General features: G+C 72.2%; 2 protein-coding genes across 2 annotated transcripts in view; one reads left to right on the forward strand and one right to left on the reverse strand.

The window, feature by feature from the left end:
• Positions 1 to 5470, forward strand: part of AURANDRAFT_61217 (hypothetical protein) — a gene marked incomplete at both ends in the record, with an annotated part of 5930 nt that extends 460 nt beyond the window's left edge. Inside the window, 5 exons of the mRNA XM_009034806.1 lie at positions 10 to 924; positions 1228 to 1247; positions 1901 to 2749; positions 2917 to 5015; positions 5216 to 5470. Coding sequence (XP_009033054.1) covers positions 10 to 924; positions 1228 to 1247; positions 1901 to 2749; positions 2917 to 5015; positions 5216 to 5470 — 4138 coding nt within the window. The remainder of the gene's footprint in view (positions 1 to 9; positions 925 to 1227; positions 1248 to 1900; positions 2750 to 2916; positions 5016 to 5215) is intronic.
• A 3223-nt stretch (positions 5471 to 8693) lies between these two features.
• The window catches only part of AURANDRAFT_61218 (hypothetical protein), a gene marked incomplete at both ends in the record, with an annotated part of 11865 nt that continues 829 nt past the window's right edge, over positions 8694 to 19729 (reverse strand). Inside the window, 6 exons of the mRNA XM_009035143.1 lie at positions 8694 to 8854; positions 8983 to 12787; positions 12916 to 14329; positions 14507 to 15201; positions 15402 to 15576; positions 15776 to 17218. Coding sequence (XP_009033391.1) covers positions 8694 to 8854; positions 8983 to 12787; positions 12916 to 14329; positions 14507 to 15201; positions 15402 to 15576; positions 15776 to 17218 — 7693 coding nt within the window. The remainder of the gene's footprint in view (positions 8855 to 8982; positions 12788 to 12915; positions 14330 to 14506; positions 15202 to 15401; positions 15577 to 15775; positions 17219 to 19729) is intronic.

The following is a 19729-nucleotide window of genomic DNA, read 5'->3' on the forward strand; positions in this document are numbered from 1 at the left end:
GGTCTGCAGCGCGCTCAAGGCCGGCTGCCCCTGCCGCGAGGGCGTGCGGCAGAAGGACGCGTTTCCCGTCGACGCGTCCTGGTTCCGGCCGAACGACGCCCACGCGCAGGCCGGGCGCCTCTTCGACGAGGCGCTGCAGGCCTACGAGGAGGCCGTCGCGGCGGGCCGCGACGACGACGCCAAGGCCGCGCTCCTCAAGCTCGAGGGCGACAAGGAAGCGACGCCGGAGCTCGCGGCCCTCCGAAAGGCGCTTTGCGCGGCTTGCCGCGCGCTCTACGCCCAGCGCACGGCAAACGCGCGCGCCGCGGGTGACGCGGTCGTCCTCGCGCTCAAGGTCACCAAGTACCTCGGCAAGGACTGCGCGTCGGACTACCCGTGCGGCGTCAACTTCGCCACGCGCGACCTCGTCGCCGCGATCTGCTCCTTCCAGCACACGGAGGACTCCGAGCCCAAGCCCCCGGGCGCCCACGGCCCCGGCAGCGACACGGCCTACCCGGACATCGGCCACCGCGTCCGCGACGCGTCCAAGTGCGACGGCTGGTGCCTGACGTGCAACGTCATGGACGGCATCAAGGAGGCGCGGGCGCAGTCGCTCCGCGACCGGCCGCTCGAGGAGCGGAGCCCGCAGGGCCAGCTCCAGTACCGGCGCAAGCACGAGAACTACGCCTACGTCTTCAAGACCTACAAGCAGGGCCTCAAGTGCCACTACTGCCCGCTCGTCTGCGACGAGGAGAACCAGACGGGCTTCTGCATGTGCCACACGCGCGACGGCGCCAAGCACAAGTTCAAGGAGGAGGGCGAGAAGGGCATGAACGGCGTCTGCATCGTCGGCCGGAACTGGGACTTCGAGGAGTTCAAGGCGTGCGCCGACAAGGAGAAGACGCTCTGCCACGACTACATCGCGTGCCACAACTGCCACAAGCGGTTCCACTCGGACCGCGGCCTCTGAGCCGCCGCGCGCGCGCTAAGTCTAGACGCGAACGGCGACCGCGCGCCGCGCGCGAACGTGTCGGTCTAGGACCGTCTCCGTCGACGTACGACTTCGACGCCGCATAGAAGCACGTCGGGTCCAGCGCTAATGAGTGCTCCACGGCCCTCGCCCATCGATAGGATGAGCTCGGAGCCCATATCCTCGCACCGCCGCCCCCATGGGCGCCGCGTAGCCGCCGTCGAGCGGTTGCGCGAGTTTGCGCCGAGTACGATGTTCGCGTCCGCCGAGCGTCGCAGGTCGTCCGCGCCCGCGAGCTGTCGTTCCCCGTCGCTTCGTGGAGATGTTTGGCCGCGAAATCGATCAAGTCCGCGGGCACGGACCGCGGCCCCCGCGCGCCGGCCGCCGCAGAGCGGCGCCCGAAACCGCCGCCGAAACGGGTTCTGGGGTCATGAACGGCGATGTGGCGTATTTGACGTGATCTGTTGGGCCACGGCTCACCCATAGTGATAGACGAGCTGCACGAGCCACTTCGCCGACGGGAACTCGCGCAGATCTAGCCGCGGTCCGCGCCTCGAACGTGTCGTCGGGACCCATCTTCGGCCGCGCGCCGCACCACGACCACGGCCTCGGCCGACGCAGTCGAACGCGCGCCGCACCTATGCGCAACATGGACGGACCGCCGCGACGGTTTACGGACCCGCGGCGACCTCCGGACGCGTCCAGCGCCGCCCGCTGCTCGACCGCTCCCGCAGGCGGTTTCCGAGGCCGTGTGCGTCGTCGCGCGCACGCCGTTTCCAGCGCTCAAAAGTGGCACGCGACCGCGCAGGGACTAGTAGACGCGGACGGAAGCGGCGCGGGGGTCACAGGCGGCCTCATACGGCCTGTGGCGCGGCGCGAGGCCCATATTGACGCTAATCGTCCGAGAGGTTTGGGTGTGCTTGTGAGAAGGTCAACATTTCGTAATCACAGCCTGGGGCTGCTGCCCCGCGTCCGCGATGCACGCCTGCGACCGCGATGAGCTGCTGGAGCAAGCGCGGCAGGAGCTCGACGACGTGCAGGCGCCGCTCCTGGCCCAGATGGCGCGGGCCTCCGGGCCCGAGTTCCCCTGGCTGTTAGCGGCGTCGGGCCGCGACGACGACGCCGTGCGCCACGCGGAGCAGTGCTGCGCGCGGGCGGGCCTGCTGCGGGCGCCGGCGGACCGCCTCGGCGCGGCGCTCGGCGCCGCGTGGCTCGTGAGCGCGCGCCTGCGGCGCGGCGAGGTCGCCGAGTGCCTGCCCGCGCTGCTCGCGGCGATGCGGGGGTTGCAGGCCGCGCTCGGCCCGCAGCACGCCTTCGTCGGCGCGCTCATGGCCGAGGGCGCGGCGGCCAAGTTCGACGCGAGCGCCGTCGGCGAGCGCGACGCGACGACGCGGCCGCTGCTGAATGTGGCGCGCAACGTGTGGGACGCGCGGCAGGGAAACCGGCCGCGCGCGACCGACGACGGCGCGGGCGCGGCCTGGTGGCCCTTCCGGACGCCGCCGCCGGGGCGGGGCGTCGACGCCGACGACCGCGTGCTCGGCGAGGGCGGCGACGGGCGCCCGGGGCCCCTCGCGGCGGCCGCGCTCGCTTTGGGCTGCGGCCGGTTCCGCGAGAGCCTCGCCGAGGCCGGCGCGGCCGTCGAGGCCGGCGAGGGCGGCGCCGGCGACGCCTGGGCCGCCGTCGGCCGCGCGCTCGCGGCCATGGCGCGCTACCACGAGGCCGAGGAGGCCTTCGCGAACGCGGCGGTCGCGCGGCGGTCCGGGTCCGGCGACGACCAGGGCAGGACAAGAGTGATTCAACGTCGCTTCAACGTGAGTGTTCCGCGCGCGCGCGTTCTAGAAAAAGCATCCACGCTTCGAGACCGTTCCGAGAGATGATCGCTCGTCCAAAAATCAGCCGAAACGAGTGGAAACCGGCCGAGAGAGGAGCCTTTGAAGTTGGGAATTTGGCACTCTTGTCCTGCCCAGGCGACGACGAGCCGGAGCGCGCGGACGGCGCGGCGCGCGTGCGGTCCGGCTCCGGCGCCGCGCGCGGCGGCCTACCGCGGCCCTGGGCCCGGCCGCCGCGCCAGATGCTCCGGGGCGTCGCCTGGCAGGCGCGCGCGGCCGCGGCGCTCGCCGCGCCGCGGCGCGCGTTCGAGCGGATCGCGCGCGGCCGCGAGCTCCGGGCCGCCTACGACGCCGCCATCGCGTCGACGTGCGCGGAGGAGCGCGTCGTCTACGTGGGCGTGGGCAGCGGCCTCGAGCTCGCCGCGTGCTGCGCGGCGGCGGCGCCGCCCGTCGTCGTCGCGACGCGCTTCGGCGCCGCGGCGGACCTCGTGGCCGCCTGCGTCGCCCGGCGCGTCGCGCGGCGAAGGTTGGGCGTCGCCGACGACGACGACGACGCCGGCGAGCCCTTCGACGTCCTCTCCGCGTCCGCGGAGGCCGCGGCGCGCGCGCCGGACGGCGCGGGCCGCGCGCCCGCGCGCGTCGCGGTGGTGGACCCGGATTTTGTCGGCGGCGCCCTCGTGAACCGGCGCCTCGTCTTCGCGCTGCGGGCGCTGCGCCGGGCGGGGCTCGTCGACGAGGATCACGTCACTATTCCGCCGAAGCTGAGGCTGTGCGCGGCGCTCGTGCTTTTAAAGGGCAGCCGGCCCGTGGACTGCGGCGACGACGAGCCCATCACGCTCGACGCCTTCGACGCGGCCGTGCGCGCGGGCTTCGACGACGGCGGGGGCGCGCGCCGGGCCGCGGAGCGCGACCTCGGGCCCGCTTTTGACGCGGGCGCGGTGGCCTTCGCGTCGGCGGCGACGGTCGTCTTCGAGCTCGACGACCTGGCGCTGGCCAGCGGCCGCGGCCGAGCGACGCTCGCCTTCGCGGGCGACTTCGACGCCGCGCGCGACTACGCCGTCGTCTGCTGGCCCGAGGCGGGCTTCGAGCGTTTTTTAGCGGAGCCGAACTTCGACGCCGGCGGCCCGTTCCCGCACGCGTGGCAGCTCCTGCCCCGGGGCGGCGACGTGACCACGATCGAGGCGGCCTGGGACGGCGCCGCCGTGCGCTTCGCGCCCCGGCGCGCGCCGGCCGCGCCCGCGCGCGCGTCGCCGCCGCTCGTCGTTCCGGCGTGGCACGCGGCCATGGTCCGCGACGGCCCGCGGAACGCGGCCTTCCGCGAGGCCATCGCGCGGGTTGTGCCCGCGGCGGTGATCCGCGCCCACGCCCAGCGGCGGCGCGCTCTCGTGGTGGACTACGGCGCGGGCACGGGGTTATTGTCGCTCATGGCGGCGAAGGCGGCGCGGTCCGCGACGCCGGACATCGCCGCGCCGCGCATCCTGGGCGTCGAGAAGGACGCGGACCTCGCGGCCGTCGCCGAGCGCGTGATCCTGGACAACGGCGAGCGCGTCGAGGTGGTGGTCGGCGACGCGGGCGAGCTCGGCGCGGGGCTTCCTTTAGACGAGCGCGCGGACGCGCTGCTCGTCGAGATGTTCGACTGCGGCGGCCTCGGCGAGCGCGTGCTCCACTTCGTGGGCCAGGCCTGGCGCCACGCGCTCCGGCCCGACGCCGAGGTCGTCCCGCGGAGGTGCGCGGTCCGCGCGTGCCTCGTCGCGCTCGCCGACGACGACGCCGCCGCGCCCTGGCTCCCCTACGGCCACGACCCGGGGAGCTGCGTCTACCGGCCGGAGACGGTCGTCGAGGGCGGCGCCTGGGTCGCGCTGACGGCGCCCGCGACGGTCGCGGCCTTCGACCTCGGGGACCGCGCGGCGTTCGTCGGCGACGACTCGCCGGAGCGCGGCGGCGCGGCGTCCGTGGCCTGGACGGCGACGAGGAGCGGCGTCGTCGCCGGCGTGCTCTCCTGGTTCGTCCTCGACTGCGACGACGAGTCGTCGCTGACGACGCTGCCGCCCGCGCTCGGGTTCCCCGCGGACGCCGCGCGGACGGCGGCGCACTGGCCCGCGGCGCTCCAGCCCCTGGACCGCCGGCGCCTCGCCGTCGGCGAGGCCGCGGCCCTCGCGGCGACGCACCGCGGCACGCGCGTCGCCTTCGCCTGGGCCCGGGACCCGCGGCCGGCGCCCGCGGACGACCTCTGGCGCGTGCTCAACAGGGCAGGAAAAGGGTGATTCAACGTCGCTTCAACGTGAGTGTTCCGCGCGCGCGCGTTTCGAAATCAGCACCCACGCTTCGAGGGCGCTCCGAGAGATGATCGCTCGTCCCAAAATCAGCCGAAACGAGCGGAAAACGACCGAGATAGGAGCCTTTGAAGTTGGGAATGTCGCACCCTTTTCCTGCCCAGGTGCTCAAGGCGCGGAACGCCGCGCGCGTCCGCGAGCTCCTCCACGCGGCGGGGACGCCGTCGCCGCGCATGCTCCCGACGGCCGACGCCATCTTCGCGTTGGCGCGCGACCCGGACCTCGAGCGCGTCGCCTTCGAGGACGCCGCGGCGCTCGCGAGCGCGCTCGTCCGCGCGGGCGCGGCCTGGCCCGTCTTCCCCAAGGGGGGGCTCGCGCCGGGCGCGGGGAACGACGCGAACCCGTGCGCGTGCTTCTAATCCCATCGTAGGACCACGCGCTACCGAACGACCATGGACAAGGTCCGCTCGTGGTCCTTGTCGCCGAGGAGGTGCGCGATGAGGACGTCGTCGTAGCGGCGCGCGGCCGCGCGGGACAGCTCCGCGCAGAGGCGCTCCATCTTGCGGTCGGGCACGCGGCCGCCGAAGCGGAGTCGCGCGAGGATCCGGGCGCCGCTCGCGGGCTCGCGCGCCGCGCGCCAGGCGTCGACGCAGGGCAGCGCGTCGCCGTGGACGCGGAGGCAGGCGAGGACGGCGCGCGCCGTGACCGCGGGCTTCGAAAAGGTCCAGCGGCCGTCGCGGGCCGCCGTCGCGACGGTCGCGGCGCCGCCGACGAGGGCGGCGTAGGCCCCGGCCGTCGCGGCGTCGTCCGCGACGACGACCGCGCCCGAGAGGTCCGCGCCGAGGCGCTCGGCGCACTCGCCGACGAAGAGCGCGCGCGGGTCCGGCCGGTCCGCCGCCGTCGCGGCCGCGCGCCACGCGCTCGGGTCCCAGGCGGCGACCGGCAGCCGCGAGTACAGGATCGTCGGCGGCGACCCGCGGGCGTCGCAGGACACGACGGAGAGCACGCTCGCGTGGCCCGTCGTCGCGACGGCCGCGCCGGCGTCGGCGCACGCGACGACCGCGGCGCGCTCCGTGGACCGCGGCCAGCCGAAGACTCGCGCGGGCCCCTCGGCGCCGGCGGCGGCGGCGGCGGCGTCGAGCGTCTCGGCGCGGTGGGCAAAAGGCAAAATCATGTCGACGCCGGCGGCCGCGAGCCGCGCGTCGCCCGCGAGGCGCGTCGCAAGGGTCGCGGCGCACGAATCGCCGCACACGACGACGAGCGGCTCCGAGGAGCGGTCGTCGCAGCGGACGTGCGCGACCCAGGCCGCGGCGGCGCCGTGGCGGCGGCCCTCGAGCACGTACTCGGCGACGCGCCGCGGCAGGTCCGAGCCGCGCGCGCGGTTGACGTGGAGCGCGCAGCCGTTCGCGGGAAAGCCGTCGTCGAGGACGAGCCGCGGGCCCGCCGCCGGCCGCGGCGCTCGCGCCGGTCCCGGCGTCGCGACGAGCGCGAGGTTGTCGGGCGTCACCGAAGACGGCGCGTACTCGACGACCTCGACGGCGAAGCCCCGCGCCCGGAGAAAGGCCGCGCGGCCCTCCTCGATCGCGCGCCGAGCCAGGAGCCCCGCGCGCCAGCACAGCTCGCCGTCGACGGCCAACCGCGGCGCGTCCTCGACGCGCGCGTGCTTGCTCGCGAGGACGAGGTCGAGGAGGACGCGAAAGTCGGCCTCGTCGAGGCCGTGCGCCGCGAACCAGTCGCGGCCGGCGTAGGTCTCCCACGTGATTTGCGGGTGGCAGCACGGCGCCAACACGAGCGGCAGCGTCGACCGCGCCGCCGCCTTCACCGCGAAGTCGCTCGCGGCGCCGCAGAAATGCTTGCCCAGGAGCACGGGGTCGCCGTCCACGCCCGCGAGCGCGTCGCGCAGGTCGCAGGTCGCCAGGTCCGCGACGACGCGGACGCCGTCGCCGTCGTAGTTCCCCGCGCACGCGCGCCGGTCGAGCGCCACCGGCGGCAGGGCCACGAGGCCCACGGCGCGCAGCGCCGCGCCGAGGAGACCCTTGCCCGCGCCGAGCTCGACGATCCGCGCCCGCGGGCCCAATAGACCGCGGCCCTCGAGGAGCCGCGCGAGCGACTCGATCTGCAGCTGGTGCGTCGCGCGCTTGCTCGCCTGCCACGTCTTGCGCCGGCCGCCGACGAGCGCGTCGAAGCATTTCGCGACGTCGGCCCGCGGCGCAATCTCGCGCGAGGGAGCGGTCAGCGGCAGCGCGTCGAGCGCGTCGAGCAGTCGCTGCGGTATGCTGATCGTCGGACCGGCTCCGGTCGCCGTCGCCGCCGCCGCGCGCGCCGCCGCCTTTTGCTCGCGCTTGCGCAGCCGCCGCGCTTCGAGCACGGCGGCGCGGTCGGCGTCGACGGCTGCGACCTCGAGCGATTGTGCGAGCGCTGCGACTGCATGGCTTGCCTCGAGAGCTGCCATGACTCAATTTTGAGGTCTTGCTGCGGTCTCCAAGAGGGAAGGTGAAGATTTGATTGAGGGAAACGTTGTCCTAAAATCGACCCGGCTGCGATCTGGGCTGGCTCCGCAGCGTGTAGCCTCGCACGCGATGAACAACTTAATCATAGTCGGGCTTCGCTCTCGCCCCGACCTCAACGGCCGCGAGGTCGTCGTCGTCGGCACGCAGGGCGCGCGTAAAAAGGTCCGCGTCGTCGACACGGGCGCCGTCGTCGCACTGAAAGCCGAGAATCTTTCGCCCAACGACGCGGCGCCCGGCTCGCGCTGTCATAAGGACATAACCTTCGTCAACCGGAATGTTTCCATCTGCGACGGCTGCGGGAAGGCCTACTCGAAGACGGAGCTCAAGAACTGCGCGCGCTGCAAGACCCCCAAGTACTGTTCGCCGGCCTGTCAAAAACTCCACTGGCCCGAGCACAAGCTCGTGTGCGTGCAGATGGCGCACGCGCGCGATAAGGCGCGGCGGGCCGGTGTCGGCGGGGGCTGCGCCGACATGAACGCGCTTCGGGCCCATGACCGGCTCCTCGAGGGCAAGACGGAGTCGGCGAAGAAGTACGTCGCGAAGGCGCTCGCCGCGGACCCCGAGAACGCGGGGGCTCGCATCCAGCAAGCGATGATGCTGTGCATGGACGGCGACTACGACGGCGCCATCCCCATTATGGAGGCAGCGCTGCGCCAAGGCTTGCGGTCGAGCCATGGCGAGCAGGAGTACAACCTCGGCAAGGCCTACCACGAGCGCGACCGGCCCGGCGACCAGCGGCGCGCGATTGAGCACCTGCGCTGCGCCTGGGCCGTGAATCCGCGGGAATCGTCGACAGCCAATTTGATCGGCTCGTGCTACCAGGACATATACTCGAAGTCGTGCGCTGTTGCGGACCTCGACGAGGCCGAGCGCTGGTGCAAGCGCGCGTACGCGCTGGACAAGGACGACCCGCGTGCTCCCAGGGCCAGCGCCTTCAACCTCGCCTCGGTTTACCTCCTGAAGTGCGACGCCGACGCCGCGATCCCGCTGCTCGAGGCTGTGCTCGCGACGAACCCGCAGGAGGTCCGGGCCAAGCGCCTCCTCGACCTGGCCCGGTCCATGATGTAAGCCTCGAAAAGGGACCCCCGCCTTACGCCGCGGGGAGGGAAAGGTTCGCAGCGCGCCCACTTCTCTATCCGGAGACGAGGCGGTGGGGCCACTTGGAGGCGCAGTTGAGCATGGTCTCGAGGGCCTCCTTCGCGTAGGCCGCGTCCGCCTTCGTCTTCGACTCGCCGCAGAGGAGGTCGTCGCCGTTGATGCCCTTGACGACGAAGCAGAGCTCCTCCTTGGCGCCTGGGCAGCACAAGGGTGATTCAACGTCGCTTCAACGTGAGTGTTCCGCGCGCGCGCGTTCCGGAAAAAGCATCCACGCTTCGAGACCGTTCCGAGAGATGATCGCTCGTCCAAAAATCAGCCGAAACGAGTGGAAAACGGCCGAGAAAGGAGCCTTTGAAGTTGGGAATTTCGCTCTCTTGTCCTGCCCTGCTTGGCGCCCGGCTTGAGCTTCTTCGAGAGTAGGCTTTTTTGCATGTGGCCCTGGCCGTTGCCGAGCTCCGCGCGGCGGATCTTCGCGAGCGGCAGCCGCGTCGCGATGGCCCCCGTGCCGCGGACCTCGCGCGTGAGGACGCTGTCGAAGGCCTCGCCGACGAGGAGCTTGCGGGACACGGCCTTGCCGTCCTTCCACTCCTTGAAGATGATGCCGTTCTTGAGCGACTCGCGGAACTTCTTGAGCGGGTCCTCCGTGGGCTCGACGTCGACGTCCTTGACCTTCAGGCGCTCCGTCTTGAGCTTCGACGCGTCCATGTCGTCGCCGAGGCGCGCGAAGAGGGCCGCGCGGTTCGTGCGGCCCTTCTCCTTCTGGGCGAGCATGGCCTGGATGGACAGCAAAGCCGTCTGGCCGCACTGGACGACGGCCGGGTCGTGGCTCCACTTGTCGATGCACGACTTGAGCAGGCCCTCGCCGTCGCGCTCCAACACCACGGCCGCGTACTCCATGTCCGCGGACACGAGGTTGTCCAGCGTCGTGATGGTCTTGATGATGAGCTCCGGGTCGTCGTCGAAGGTCTCCATCGTGTTGAGCAGCACCTTAATGCCGCCCGCGGACACGAGCGCGCGATTGTTGGCCGGCACGAACGCGAGCTGGCCCAGGAGCTCAAAAATCAACTTGAGCACGTCCGCGTCCTCGACGAAGGACGACGTCGCCCGCATGACGTGGGACATGCCGTCCTCCGCCGTCGCCTTGGACAGCTCGTCGTCCGCCGCGAGGCGCACGAGCGTGATGAGCACGAACTTGACGACCTCCGCGTTGCCGTCGTAGACGTCCAGCAGCTCGAAGACGACCTTGAGGTGGCTCTTATCCAGAAAAACGCGCGCGTTCTCCGGCACGGTGACCAGGTTCGACAGCGACAGCATGCAGTCGACGACGAACTCCTCGTCGTTCGCGTGCGCGGCGAGCGCCGAGAGCAGCGCGGCCGTCGTGCCGATGGCCGTGAGCCGCTCCACGGAGAACTCGTTGTAGGTCAAGACCGAGATGAGCTTCACGCACTGCTGGAGCAGGCCCGCGTTGAAGTCGTACTGGCGGATGCAGTCGAGCGTCATCTCGCAGATGCCGCCGTCCGTGACGACGCGCGCGGCCCGCTCGTCGTTGCCGATGTTGTAGAGCGCGTCGAAGCAGGCCGTCAGCAGGGTCGCGTCGTTGGCCGACGCGTGCTCCGCGAGCACCTTCTTGATCGCGCCGATCGCGCCGCCGTCGATGAGGTACGTCGTCGCCTGCTCGTCCATGTCGTCGTCCTCCGTCGCGCCAAAGTTGGAGAAGAGCTCCACGGCCGTCCGCAACACCTTGGAGTCGTCCATGTGGACGTCCATGCCCGCGACGACGAGGGGCACGGAGCCCGCGGCCGTCATCGTCAAGATGCACGCGTCGACGATGGACATGTTGCCCATGCAGCGCATCGTCTTCGTGAAGAAGGACGCCTCCGCCGCGTAGAGCTTGAGCGCCTCGACGAACTCGGGCGTGAGCTGGTCGCAGACGTAGGCCTTCTGCTCCTCGTTCTCCGTCAAGAGCGACGAGCACGTGAAGACGGCGATCTCGACGAGCTTCGCGTCCAAAATGTGCTGCTGGAGGGCCCACTTGAGCGTGTAGGGCACGTTGACCTCCATCTCGTAGCCGATGACCTCGTCGTTGTTGAACGCGAGGTGGCCTAAAATCGTCAGGCAGCGCAATACTAAAACGCCGTTGGCCATGTGGTCCAGCGCCGTCTGGTTCAGCACGGCGACGTACTCCCGGAGCCCGAGGCGCGCCTTCATCTTGTCGAGCTGGGCGAGGTTGCCCAACAGCTCCGACGCGTCCATCAAAACGGCCTCGTCGCCGCCGCAGTGCTCGAGCGCCGCGACGAGGTTCTCGAGGCCCGCCATGTCCGCGAGGTGGTCCAGCGCGCCCGCGTCCCTCCCCATGGCCGCGAGGATGTGGGCCACGCGGCCGAGCACGCCCGCGTCGCGCGAGTGCGTCGCGAGGCAGCCCACGAGGCCCGCCATGGACGACGGGTCGATGCCGCTGAGGTCGCCGTCGAGCTGGTCCACGAGGCCCACGAGGTCGCCGAGCTCCTGCATGAAGGCGAAGTGGGCCTGGGGCTGCTCCCAGGCCGACTCCTGACTCGCCCCGTTGAAGAAGTAGGCGCCGTCCGCGGACGCGATGCACTGCCAGTCCGCGGCCGCCGCGTGGAACCCCGCGAGGCCGTTGAGCCGCTCCTCGAGCTGCTCCTCGGCGCCGCCGGCGAAGGCCGCCGTGAGCTTGGCCAGCAGCGCCGCCCCGGTCTCCTGGATGTAGGCCGACTTCGGGTGGAAGCGCACCGTGTCCGTGACCAATCGGATCGCCTCCTTGCTCAGCTTCATCGCCTCGACGCCGAGCGTGTCCGCCATGCCGTTTAAAGCGTACAAATCGTTCTGCACGAAGGGCTCCTCGCCGCGGCGCAGCTTCGATTTTAAAGCATTCACCATGGCTTTCGGTAGATCGTAGTGGACGAGGCCGTTGTTCGCGTCCGCGTCGCCGTGCGCGACGGCCTTGGCGATCAGGTCCGCGGCCGCGAGCGCCCGGGCCGCCGGCACGCCCTCGGAGACGTCGATGGGCGCGCCCGGCGAGCCGTCGCCGCCGTCCGGGACCAGGTCCTCGGCGACGAGGCCGAGGAAGGCCGGCTCGTAGCCCGCGAAGCAGAGCTTCGCGCCGTCGGCCGTCGCCATGGACGCGTCGTGGAGCCGCAGCGCGTCCATCTGCTTCAGGACGCTCCGCGACCCGCAGAGCGCCGACACGTGCTCGATCTTCCAGGGCACGGCCTCGGCGACGTAGGTCGCGCCCGCGGCGACCGCGTCCTTGTGCTTGCCGAGCGCCGCGACGATCGCGGCCGCGCAGCCCTCGTAGCCCGCGAAGCCCCCGGCGTAGTTCATGTAGGTCAGCGCCTCGAGCAGGGCCTGGGCGCCGCCCTCGACGCCGAGCACCTGCTTGAGCGCGTCCTCGAGCAGGCCCGGGTCCCGGACGCCGCCGAGGAGCGCCGCGAGCGCGGCCGCGCCCTCGGGGTCCGCCGCGAGCTCCGCGGCGTGGCTCAGCGCCTGCTGGAGCAGCGTCGACAACGCCGACGCCGCCTCGCCGGCGAGGCCGCCGTCGCCGCCGCGCGCGCGCGACGCCTTGTCCGCGTTGGACTGGACGTGCGCGATCAAGCCGCACGACGCGATCGCGCGGATCGACGTCGGCCCGCCCCGGGCCAGCGACCCGAGCGTCGCGCAGGCCGCGGCCTTGAGCGCGTCGCCCATGCCCTCGCCGAAGGCGCCCTGGAGGCAGTGGAGGGCCAGATCCTCCGGGATGACGACGCCCTCGACGTTCATCAACCGCGAGAGCAGCGCGAGCGTCGCGGCGATCGCGTCCTGCTGCTCGTCGGACGGGGCCAGCGCGTAGAGCTGGTCCAGGGCGCCGACGATGGTCTGCATGACGCGGTCCGCGACGGCCTGGTCCACGAGGCCCGGCTGGAGCACGAGGTTGCCCAGGAGGCGCATCGTCGCCGCGAGCTCGCCCAGAACCTGCGCGTCGCCCGACGCGGACGCGTACGCGAGCTCGTCGGCCTTGGCCAGGATCGCCTCCAGCCCGCTCCCCCCGCCGGCGATCTTCGCGAGCGCCGCGGCGCACTTCGTCGCCAGGCCGATGTGGTTCGGGAACTTGTTCATCGCGCGGATGAGCACCTGGGCAGCAAAAGGGTGATTCAACGTCGCTTCAACGTGAGTGTTCCGCGCGCGCGCGTTCCGGGAAAACCATTCACGCTTCGAGACCGTTCCGAGAGATGATCGCTCGTCCAAAAGTCAGCCGAAACGAGTGGAAAATGGCCGAGATCGGAGCCTTTGAAGTTGGGAATTTCGCTCTCTTGTGCTGCCCTGATGAGCACGTCCGCCGCGTTCGCGTCCGCGAAGCGCTGCGCCGTGTCCGCGTCCATGGCCAGCAGTTCCAAGAGCTCGGCGCACTGCTCGAGGCCCGGCACGGCGAGGTCCACGTCGTCCAAGGAGCAGAGATTGTTCATGAGCCCCAGCAGCTTGCGCGCGGTGCCCTTGACCATGTCGACGGTGAGCCCCGCGTGGCGCTCGGCCAGATTCTTCATGAGCCCGACGACGGCCTCGATGGACTCCTTGTCCGGGGCTAAACCCAGGGCGTCCAAGATCTGCTCGATGACCTTGAGCGTGCCCGCGCCGAGCAGCGTCTCCGCGTCGCCGTGCGCCGCCAGATTCGCCAACAGACGGATGGCCTCGGCGACGGGCGAGGCGCCCGTGACCTCGCCCCGGTCCACGGCGGCGCGCGCCTCGGCCATGTTGTCGCTCACGTAGGCGCAGATGAAGGGCAACGCGCCGCCGCGGACGATCGCGGCCGCGCCGTCGCCCGAGTTCTTCGCGAACGCCGACAGGCACGCGAAGACGGGCTCGCGCAGCTGCTCGTCGTCCAACAGCGGCAGGAGCGCCTCCACGCAGCCGCAGAGCACAAAGGCCTCGCAGACCTCGGCGTCGCTCACGAGCGACGCGATCGCGTTGACGACGTCCTTCGAGGGGTTCTCCTGGAGCTCCTTCACTAAAACGGGCACGAGCTCGAGCGCGCCCTCGACGCGGAGCCCCCGGCCCGCGGCGCGGCCCAGGGCCGTGATGCAGGCGCGCACGAGGTTCGCTTTCGTTTTGGACTCCGGCGCCTGGACCGTCGCCTTCAGGAGCTCCGCGATGGTCTCGCCGCCGCGCGCCGCGCGGATCGCGCCCGCGAAGTCGCCGCACATGAGCAGGAGCCCGAGCTTGCCGACGTCGCCGTGGGCGTCGCGCATCGTTTCGGCGTCGCCGCCGGCGACGGCGCCGAGGTCGACGGCCTTGACCTTGGCCAGCAGGGCCAGCGCGTCCTCCTCGGACACCAAGACGCCGATCGTCTTCTCGCACTGGGCCACAAAGTCGGCGTCGCCGCTCTTGGCGTCCATGGCGTCGAAGAGCGCGCCCACGGCGCCCTGCTGCGACATCTGCTTCGCCGCCTCCGGCGCCGTCGCGCCGACGCGCTCGAGGACCCGGAGGCAGTCCAGCAGCCCCGCGGCGACCGCGCCGTCGTCGCGGAGGCCCTCGTCGCCCGCGGCGCGCTCGACGAAGGCGCCGAGGGCCGCGATGCAGGGCTTGGGCCCGTTGCGCGACCCGACCTTGGCCGCGCCCTCCGTCGTCTTGCACAGGCCGTAGAGCGCGCCCGCGGACGTCTCGAGCACGGCCGCGAACCTGCGTGGATTCCAAATCTTCAACCCGACTTCGTAATCTGCGCGTAATCGAACGGTTTGGACCAAATTCTTTCGCTGTGCTTCGAGAGCTCGACGAGAGCAATCGATTCGTCCAAAAATCAGCCGAATCGACTTCGATTTGACGGAGCTAGAGAGTTCTGAAGTTCGGTGGGGATACCCCAGCTCGCTGGTTGATTTCCACGCGGCCGCGAACGCGCCGTCCGCGGCCGCCTCGCCCGTCAGGTCCTCGCCCGCGCAGTGGTAGGCCATGGCCTTGGACACGGCCTCGACGACGCCGCTGCGCAGGCCCGCCTCGTGGTTCCGCCCGCAGATGGCCCGGATGAGCTTGAGCGCGGGCACGACGGCCGCGACGGCGGCCGTGTGGTTCTTCACGACGGCCACGGCCGCCGCGAGCGCCTCGTCGTCGGGGAACGCGCCGCTCTCGTCGCCAGCCTCGAGCTCCACGAGCGCGCCGGCGAAGGTGCCCAGCAGCTCGTCGACGTGGGGCATGTCCGCGGCCTTCATCGACGCGACCGCGCCCATGAGGCGCACCATGGGCGTCGCGGCGTCGTTCGCGGCGAGGCGCGGCACGTTCGCCGGCACCATGGCCAGCACACCTAACGCCATGGCCGCCAGGGGGATGGCGGCGACCTCCTGCTCGCTCGCGGCGCCCGCGGCGATCTTGTCGCCGAACGCGCGCAATTCCGCGACCTTGGCGGCCACGAGGGCGTCGTTGGACAGCGACTCGACGAGCTCGATGGCCGCCTTGCGCACGGACGCGTCGTCGGGGTGCGCGCAGACCGCGGCGACGATGGCGTCGAGGCCGCCGCCGACGCGCACGGCCTCGGCGCCCGTCGCCGGCGCGCCGATCACCTGTGTGGAAATCAAATCTTCAACCCGACTTCAATGTGCGCGTAATCGAACGGTTTCGACGCGAGGCTTTCTGCCGTGCTTCGAGAATTTGACGAGAGCAATCGATTCGTCCAAAAATCAGCCGAATCGACTTCGAATTGGCCGAGCTAGAGAGTTCTGAAGTTTGGTGGGGACCCCCCAAACCAGTGGTTGATTTCCACACAGCCGATCACGAGCGTCGACAGGAGGTAGAGCGACTCCTTCGTGAGCTCCGCGTCCGCGGCGTGGTTCACCAGATTCGCCAGCACCACGGCCGCCGCGTCGAAGGCCACGAGACGCTCCACGGCCGACGGCGTCGCGCCGAGCGCGCCGAGCGCGCGCGTGCCGGCCAGCTGCCTGTGTGCAAATCAACCAGTGAGCTGGGACGTCGGGGCCAAACTTCAGAATTCTCTAGCTCGGTCAAATCGAAGTCGATTCGGCTGATTTTTGGACGAATCGATTGCTCTCAGCAAGTTCTCGAAGCACGGCGGAAGTGCTCGTGTCAAAACATTCGAATACGCGCACATTGAAGTCGGGTTGAAGATTTGATTTCCACACAGCCAGCTGCGTCGCGACGTCGTCCGCGTTCGCGCGCATCGCCGCGACGAGGGCCGCCAGCGCCGCGTCGAGGCCGCTCGTCGTCAGCCCCGCCGCCGCCGCCTCGGCGCCGTCGCCCTCCTTGAGCAGCGCCGCGAGGAACTTGCAGCCCTCGCGCGCGACCTTGCCGCTCTCGGCGCCGTGCGCGGCCAGCGCGCCGACGATGGCGTCGACGGCGCCGGGGCAGCGCGCGACGTGGGCCGTCGTGTTCGCCTGCGTCGAGATCTTGTTGAAGGCGCCGAGAATCTGCGCCTTGAGGTCCACGGGCGTCGCGGGCTGCCGGAGGCAGAAGACGAGCTTCTCGATGGCGCCCGACGACAAAATGTCGTCCAGATTCGTCGACGACAGGGCCAGGCGCCCGATGAGGCGCACGATCTCCTCCATGGCGCGCGCGCTGATGTTGCCCTCGAAGGCGCCGATGACGGCCAGGATGCCGCCGCTCTTGGCGATCTCGTCCGCGAAGTCGCCGTCCATCGCGAGCGCGGACAGCAATTGCAGCAGCCGCTCGACCTGGTCCGCGCTGAGGCCGCCGGCCTTGATCTGCTCGATGAGCTCGGCGATGCCGCCCTCCATGAGCACGATGAGCAGCTTCGAGACGACGCGCGCCATGTTCTCGTCGTCCGGGTAGACCCCGAGGACGCCGAGCAGCGTGTTCAGCGCGCCCTTGGACTTGAGCGACGCCGCCACGCCGAGGTCGTCGTAGCCGATGAGCTTGATCAACACCTTGGCGACGTCGATGACGGACGCCGCGTCCTCGTCGCTGCAGCGCTTCGTCGCCGCGATCGACGCGAGCGGCGCGAGGCACGGCGTCGAGATGCTGTTCCCGTCCGCCTCGGCCGCGCGGACCCCCTCCTTGCCCGCGTTGGCCCGCGTCATTTTCTCCAGAATCTTCGCGCACAGACTCACGACCTGCGTGTCGGCCGCGTTGGCCTCCATGACCTTGGCGACGTTGCCGATCATGTGCGCCGTGACGATCTTCTCCAGCGACTTCGGGTGGTTGCACATCTTGTCGATGAGGCTCAGGGAATTCAACAGCACCTCCTGGTCCAACCCGTCGTTCGCCGCCATGGACTCGAGCACGGCGTCGACGCCGCCCTCCTCGCCGATGATCGTCGCGTTCGTCGCGTCGACGGCCAACCGGCTCAGGCACCGCGTCGACGCCATGAGCACGGCCTCGTTGCCCGGGTGCTTCTTGATCACGCGGATCACGGTCGACGCCGCGTCGATGTCGATGGCCACGTCGATGTACTCGCGCCAGCGCGGGTTCGGGGGGGCCAGCACCTTGCAGAACGTGTCGATGGAGTAGACGGCGAGCTGCTTGAATTTGATGTGCTCCTGGACGGCGGCGACGAGGGACGTCACCTCGTCGGACGTGCGGCTCATGCCGCGGGCCCGCGCCATCCTGACCGCCGGGGGACGACCACTCCGCCTCGCGAGGCGGAACAGACCGGCAGCCCGAGCGTGGATGGCTGCGAGCGCAGAGCGCGGCTGCCCAAAAACTGAAGAATTCAACCCAGGACATTTACCTTGCAGGTCGGCGGCTCGAGCGCTCCGCGTGGTGACATCGATGCGGCCGTGATTCGCAGCAGGGGTTGTCGCAGTGATTCGCAGCAGCAGTGGTCGCAGCGATGCGTGGCTTCCTCGTGCTAGCACTCGCCGCGGCTTGGGCGCCGGTGCGCCGCGTCAAACGTGCGCCGGCGGCGGCGCCGCTGCGCGCAACGACGGAGCCCGCGCTCGCCCAGGGCCGGCGCCTGCTGGAGGAGCGCCAGGACCCGCGGCGGACCAAGGAGGAGCGGCGCGCGCTCGACGCGGCGCTGACGGCCTGCGCCTGGGACCTCGCGGCGAACTCGACGACGCCCAGCGAGGCCGTCGCGCTCTTCGCCGCGCGCTCCGCGTTCGGCGCGCGGCCGCCGCGGCAGCTCGCGGCGGCCGCCGCCGTCGGCTGCGCGGTCGGCGGCGACGTCGCCGCGTGCGCGCGCCTCCTCGCCGACCACGCGCTCGCGGGCGGCAAGCGGGCCGCGAGCCTCGGCACCGCCGCGCGGAGCCGCCTCGTCGAGGCGCTCTGCGCGGCGCCGACGCGCGAGGACGCGGCGCTCGCCGAGGCCGCGGACCTCCTCGACGGCGACGGCGACCGCTGGCTGTCGCCGGCGGCGCGGCGGAGCCTGAACCGCGCGCTCGTGCGGAGCGCGCGCCGCGCGGCGGCGGCCGCGGCGGCCGAGGACGACGAGGCGTCGCTCCTGAGCTGCGGCCGCGACGACGTCGCCGCGCTCCACGCGGGCGCGGCAAACGACGGCGACGCCGCCGCGGACCTCCTGCCGAGGCACGGCGACACGCGACGCGTCGACGCGCTCGCCGTCGCCGAGGCGGCCGCGCGGGGCGCGCCGCGCGGCAAGCCGCGCCGCGACTCGCTCGGTGCCGTCGCCGCGTGCGCGTACCACGCCGCGCGGCGCCGGAGCGTCGCGCTCGCGGCGACGAAGGCGGCGCTGCGCCGCGCCGGCGACGCGCGGCCGGGCGCGCGGAACGACGACGACGAGGCCGCGCCCTACGCGCTCCGGGCCGTGCTCCGCGAGGCGCTGGACCGCGGCGACGGCGACGCGGCGACGGATCTGCTCGACGAGCTCGACCGACGGCGCGTGCTGCGGCTGACGCTCGACGAGCGGGCGGCGTCGACGCGGGGGCTCGACGACGAGACGCTCGACGCGCTCCTGGAGGCGTCGGGCGACGACGGCGACGTCGCGGGCGCGCTGGACGCGCTCCGCCGGAAGCTCCGGGGCACGGCGCGCAAGCCCGGGGAGATCGGCGCCGCGGAGCGCGCGACGGCCCACGCGGTCCGCGCCGCGGCCCGGGCCGTCGTCGGCGGCGGCGACGCGGACGACGCGGCGGCCGCGGCGGCCGACGCCGTCGCGTTGTGGCGCGCGTTCGCCGTCGTCGGCGAGGACCGCGAGTTCCGGCGCCGGGAGCTCCAGCTCGCCGCGCTGCAGCTCGACGTGGCCGTCGCGGTCGTCGCCGACTCGGAGACGCGCGTGCCCGCGCTCGCGCCGACGGGCGACGAGCGCCGCGACGACGCCGCGGCGATCGCCGCGCTCGAGATCCTGGAGGTCGCCGCGCGGCGCGGTGACCCCCTGGCGGCGGAGGACGCGGCGGAGGCCCTGGCGGCCGCGGCGCCGCGCGCCGGCGTCGTCGACGCGGCGCTCGCGGTCTTCTGCGCGGCGCGCGACTGGCGCCGCGCCGTCGACGCGTCCGCGCGGCGCGACGCCTTCGCCGGCGACGTCGACGCGGAGGCGGCCTACGGCGCGCTGCGCTGCTGCGCGCTCGCGCGCGAGCCCGAGGCGGCCTGCGACGTCGTCCGCCGCGACGCGCGGCCTTTAGGGCCCCGGAGCCTGCTGGCGGTGGCCTGCGCGTTCGGCCGCGCGGGCGACGCGGGCGGCGCCCTCGGCGCCTGGCGCGAGTTGGAAACTCTCCACGGCGCCGACGCGACGGCGCGCTCGGCGGTCGTCGCGGCGCTCGTCGGCGACGCCGACGGCGCGCGCGCGGCCGCGGCGCTCGTGTCCGGCTTCGAGGACGACGCGCGCGACGCCGAGGCGCCGGGCGACGGCCGCGTGAGCGCGGCGCTGGCGACGCGCGTCGGCACCGCGCGGAACTGGGCCAACGCCGCGGCGCGCGAGTCCGCCGCGCGCCGGTCCCTCGACCGGACGACGACCGGGCCGCCGCGGACCGTGGTCTCGGAGACGACCTACGCGCGGTTGGCGTCCGCGCTCCTCAGGTCGCGCGAGGCCGCGGACGCGCGCGAGGCCATCGGCGCGCTCACGCGCTACGGCGTGGAGGCGCCGTCGGAGATCCGCGACTACTTCGAGGCCGTCGGCCCCGGCGACCGCGCGGGCCAGCTCTACCGCGCGCTCTTCGGCAGCCGCCC

Source organism: Aureococcus anophagefferens (assembly GCF_000186865.1).
Source record: "Aureococcus anophagefferens unplaced genomic scaffold AURANscaffold_2, whole genome shotgun sequence".
In the NCBI taxonomy this organism is placed as follows: Eukaryota; class Pelagophyceae; order Pelagomonadales; family Pelagomonadaceae; genus Aureococcus; species Aureococcus anophagefferens.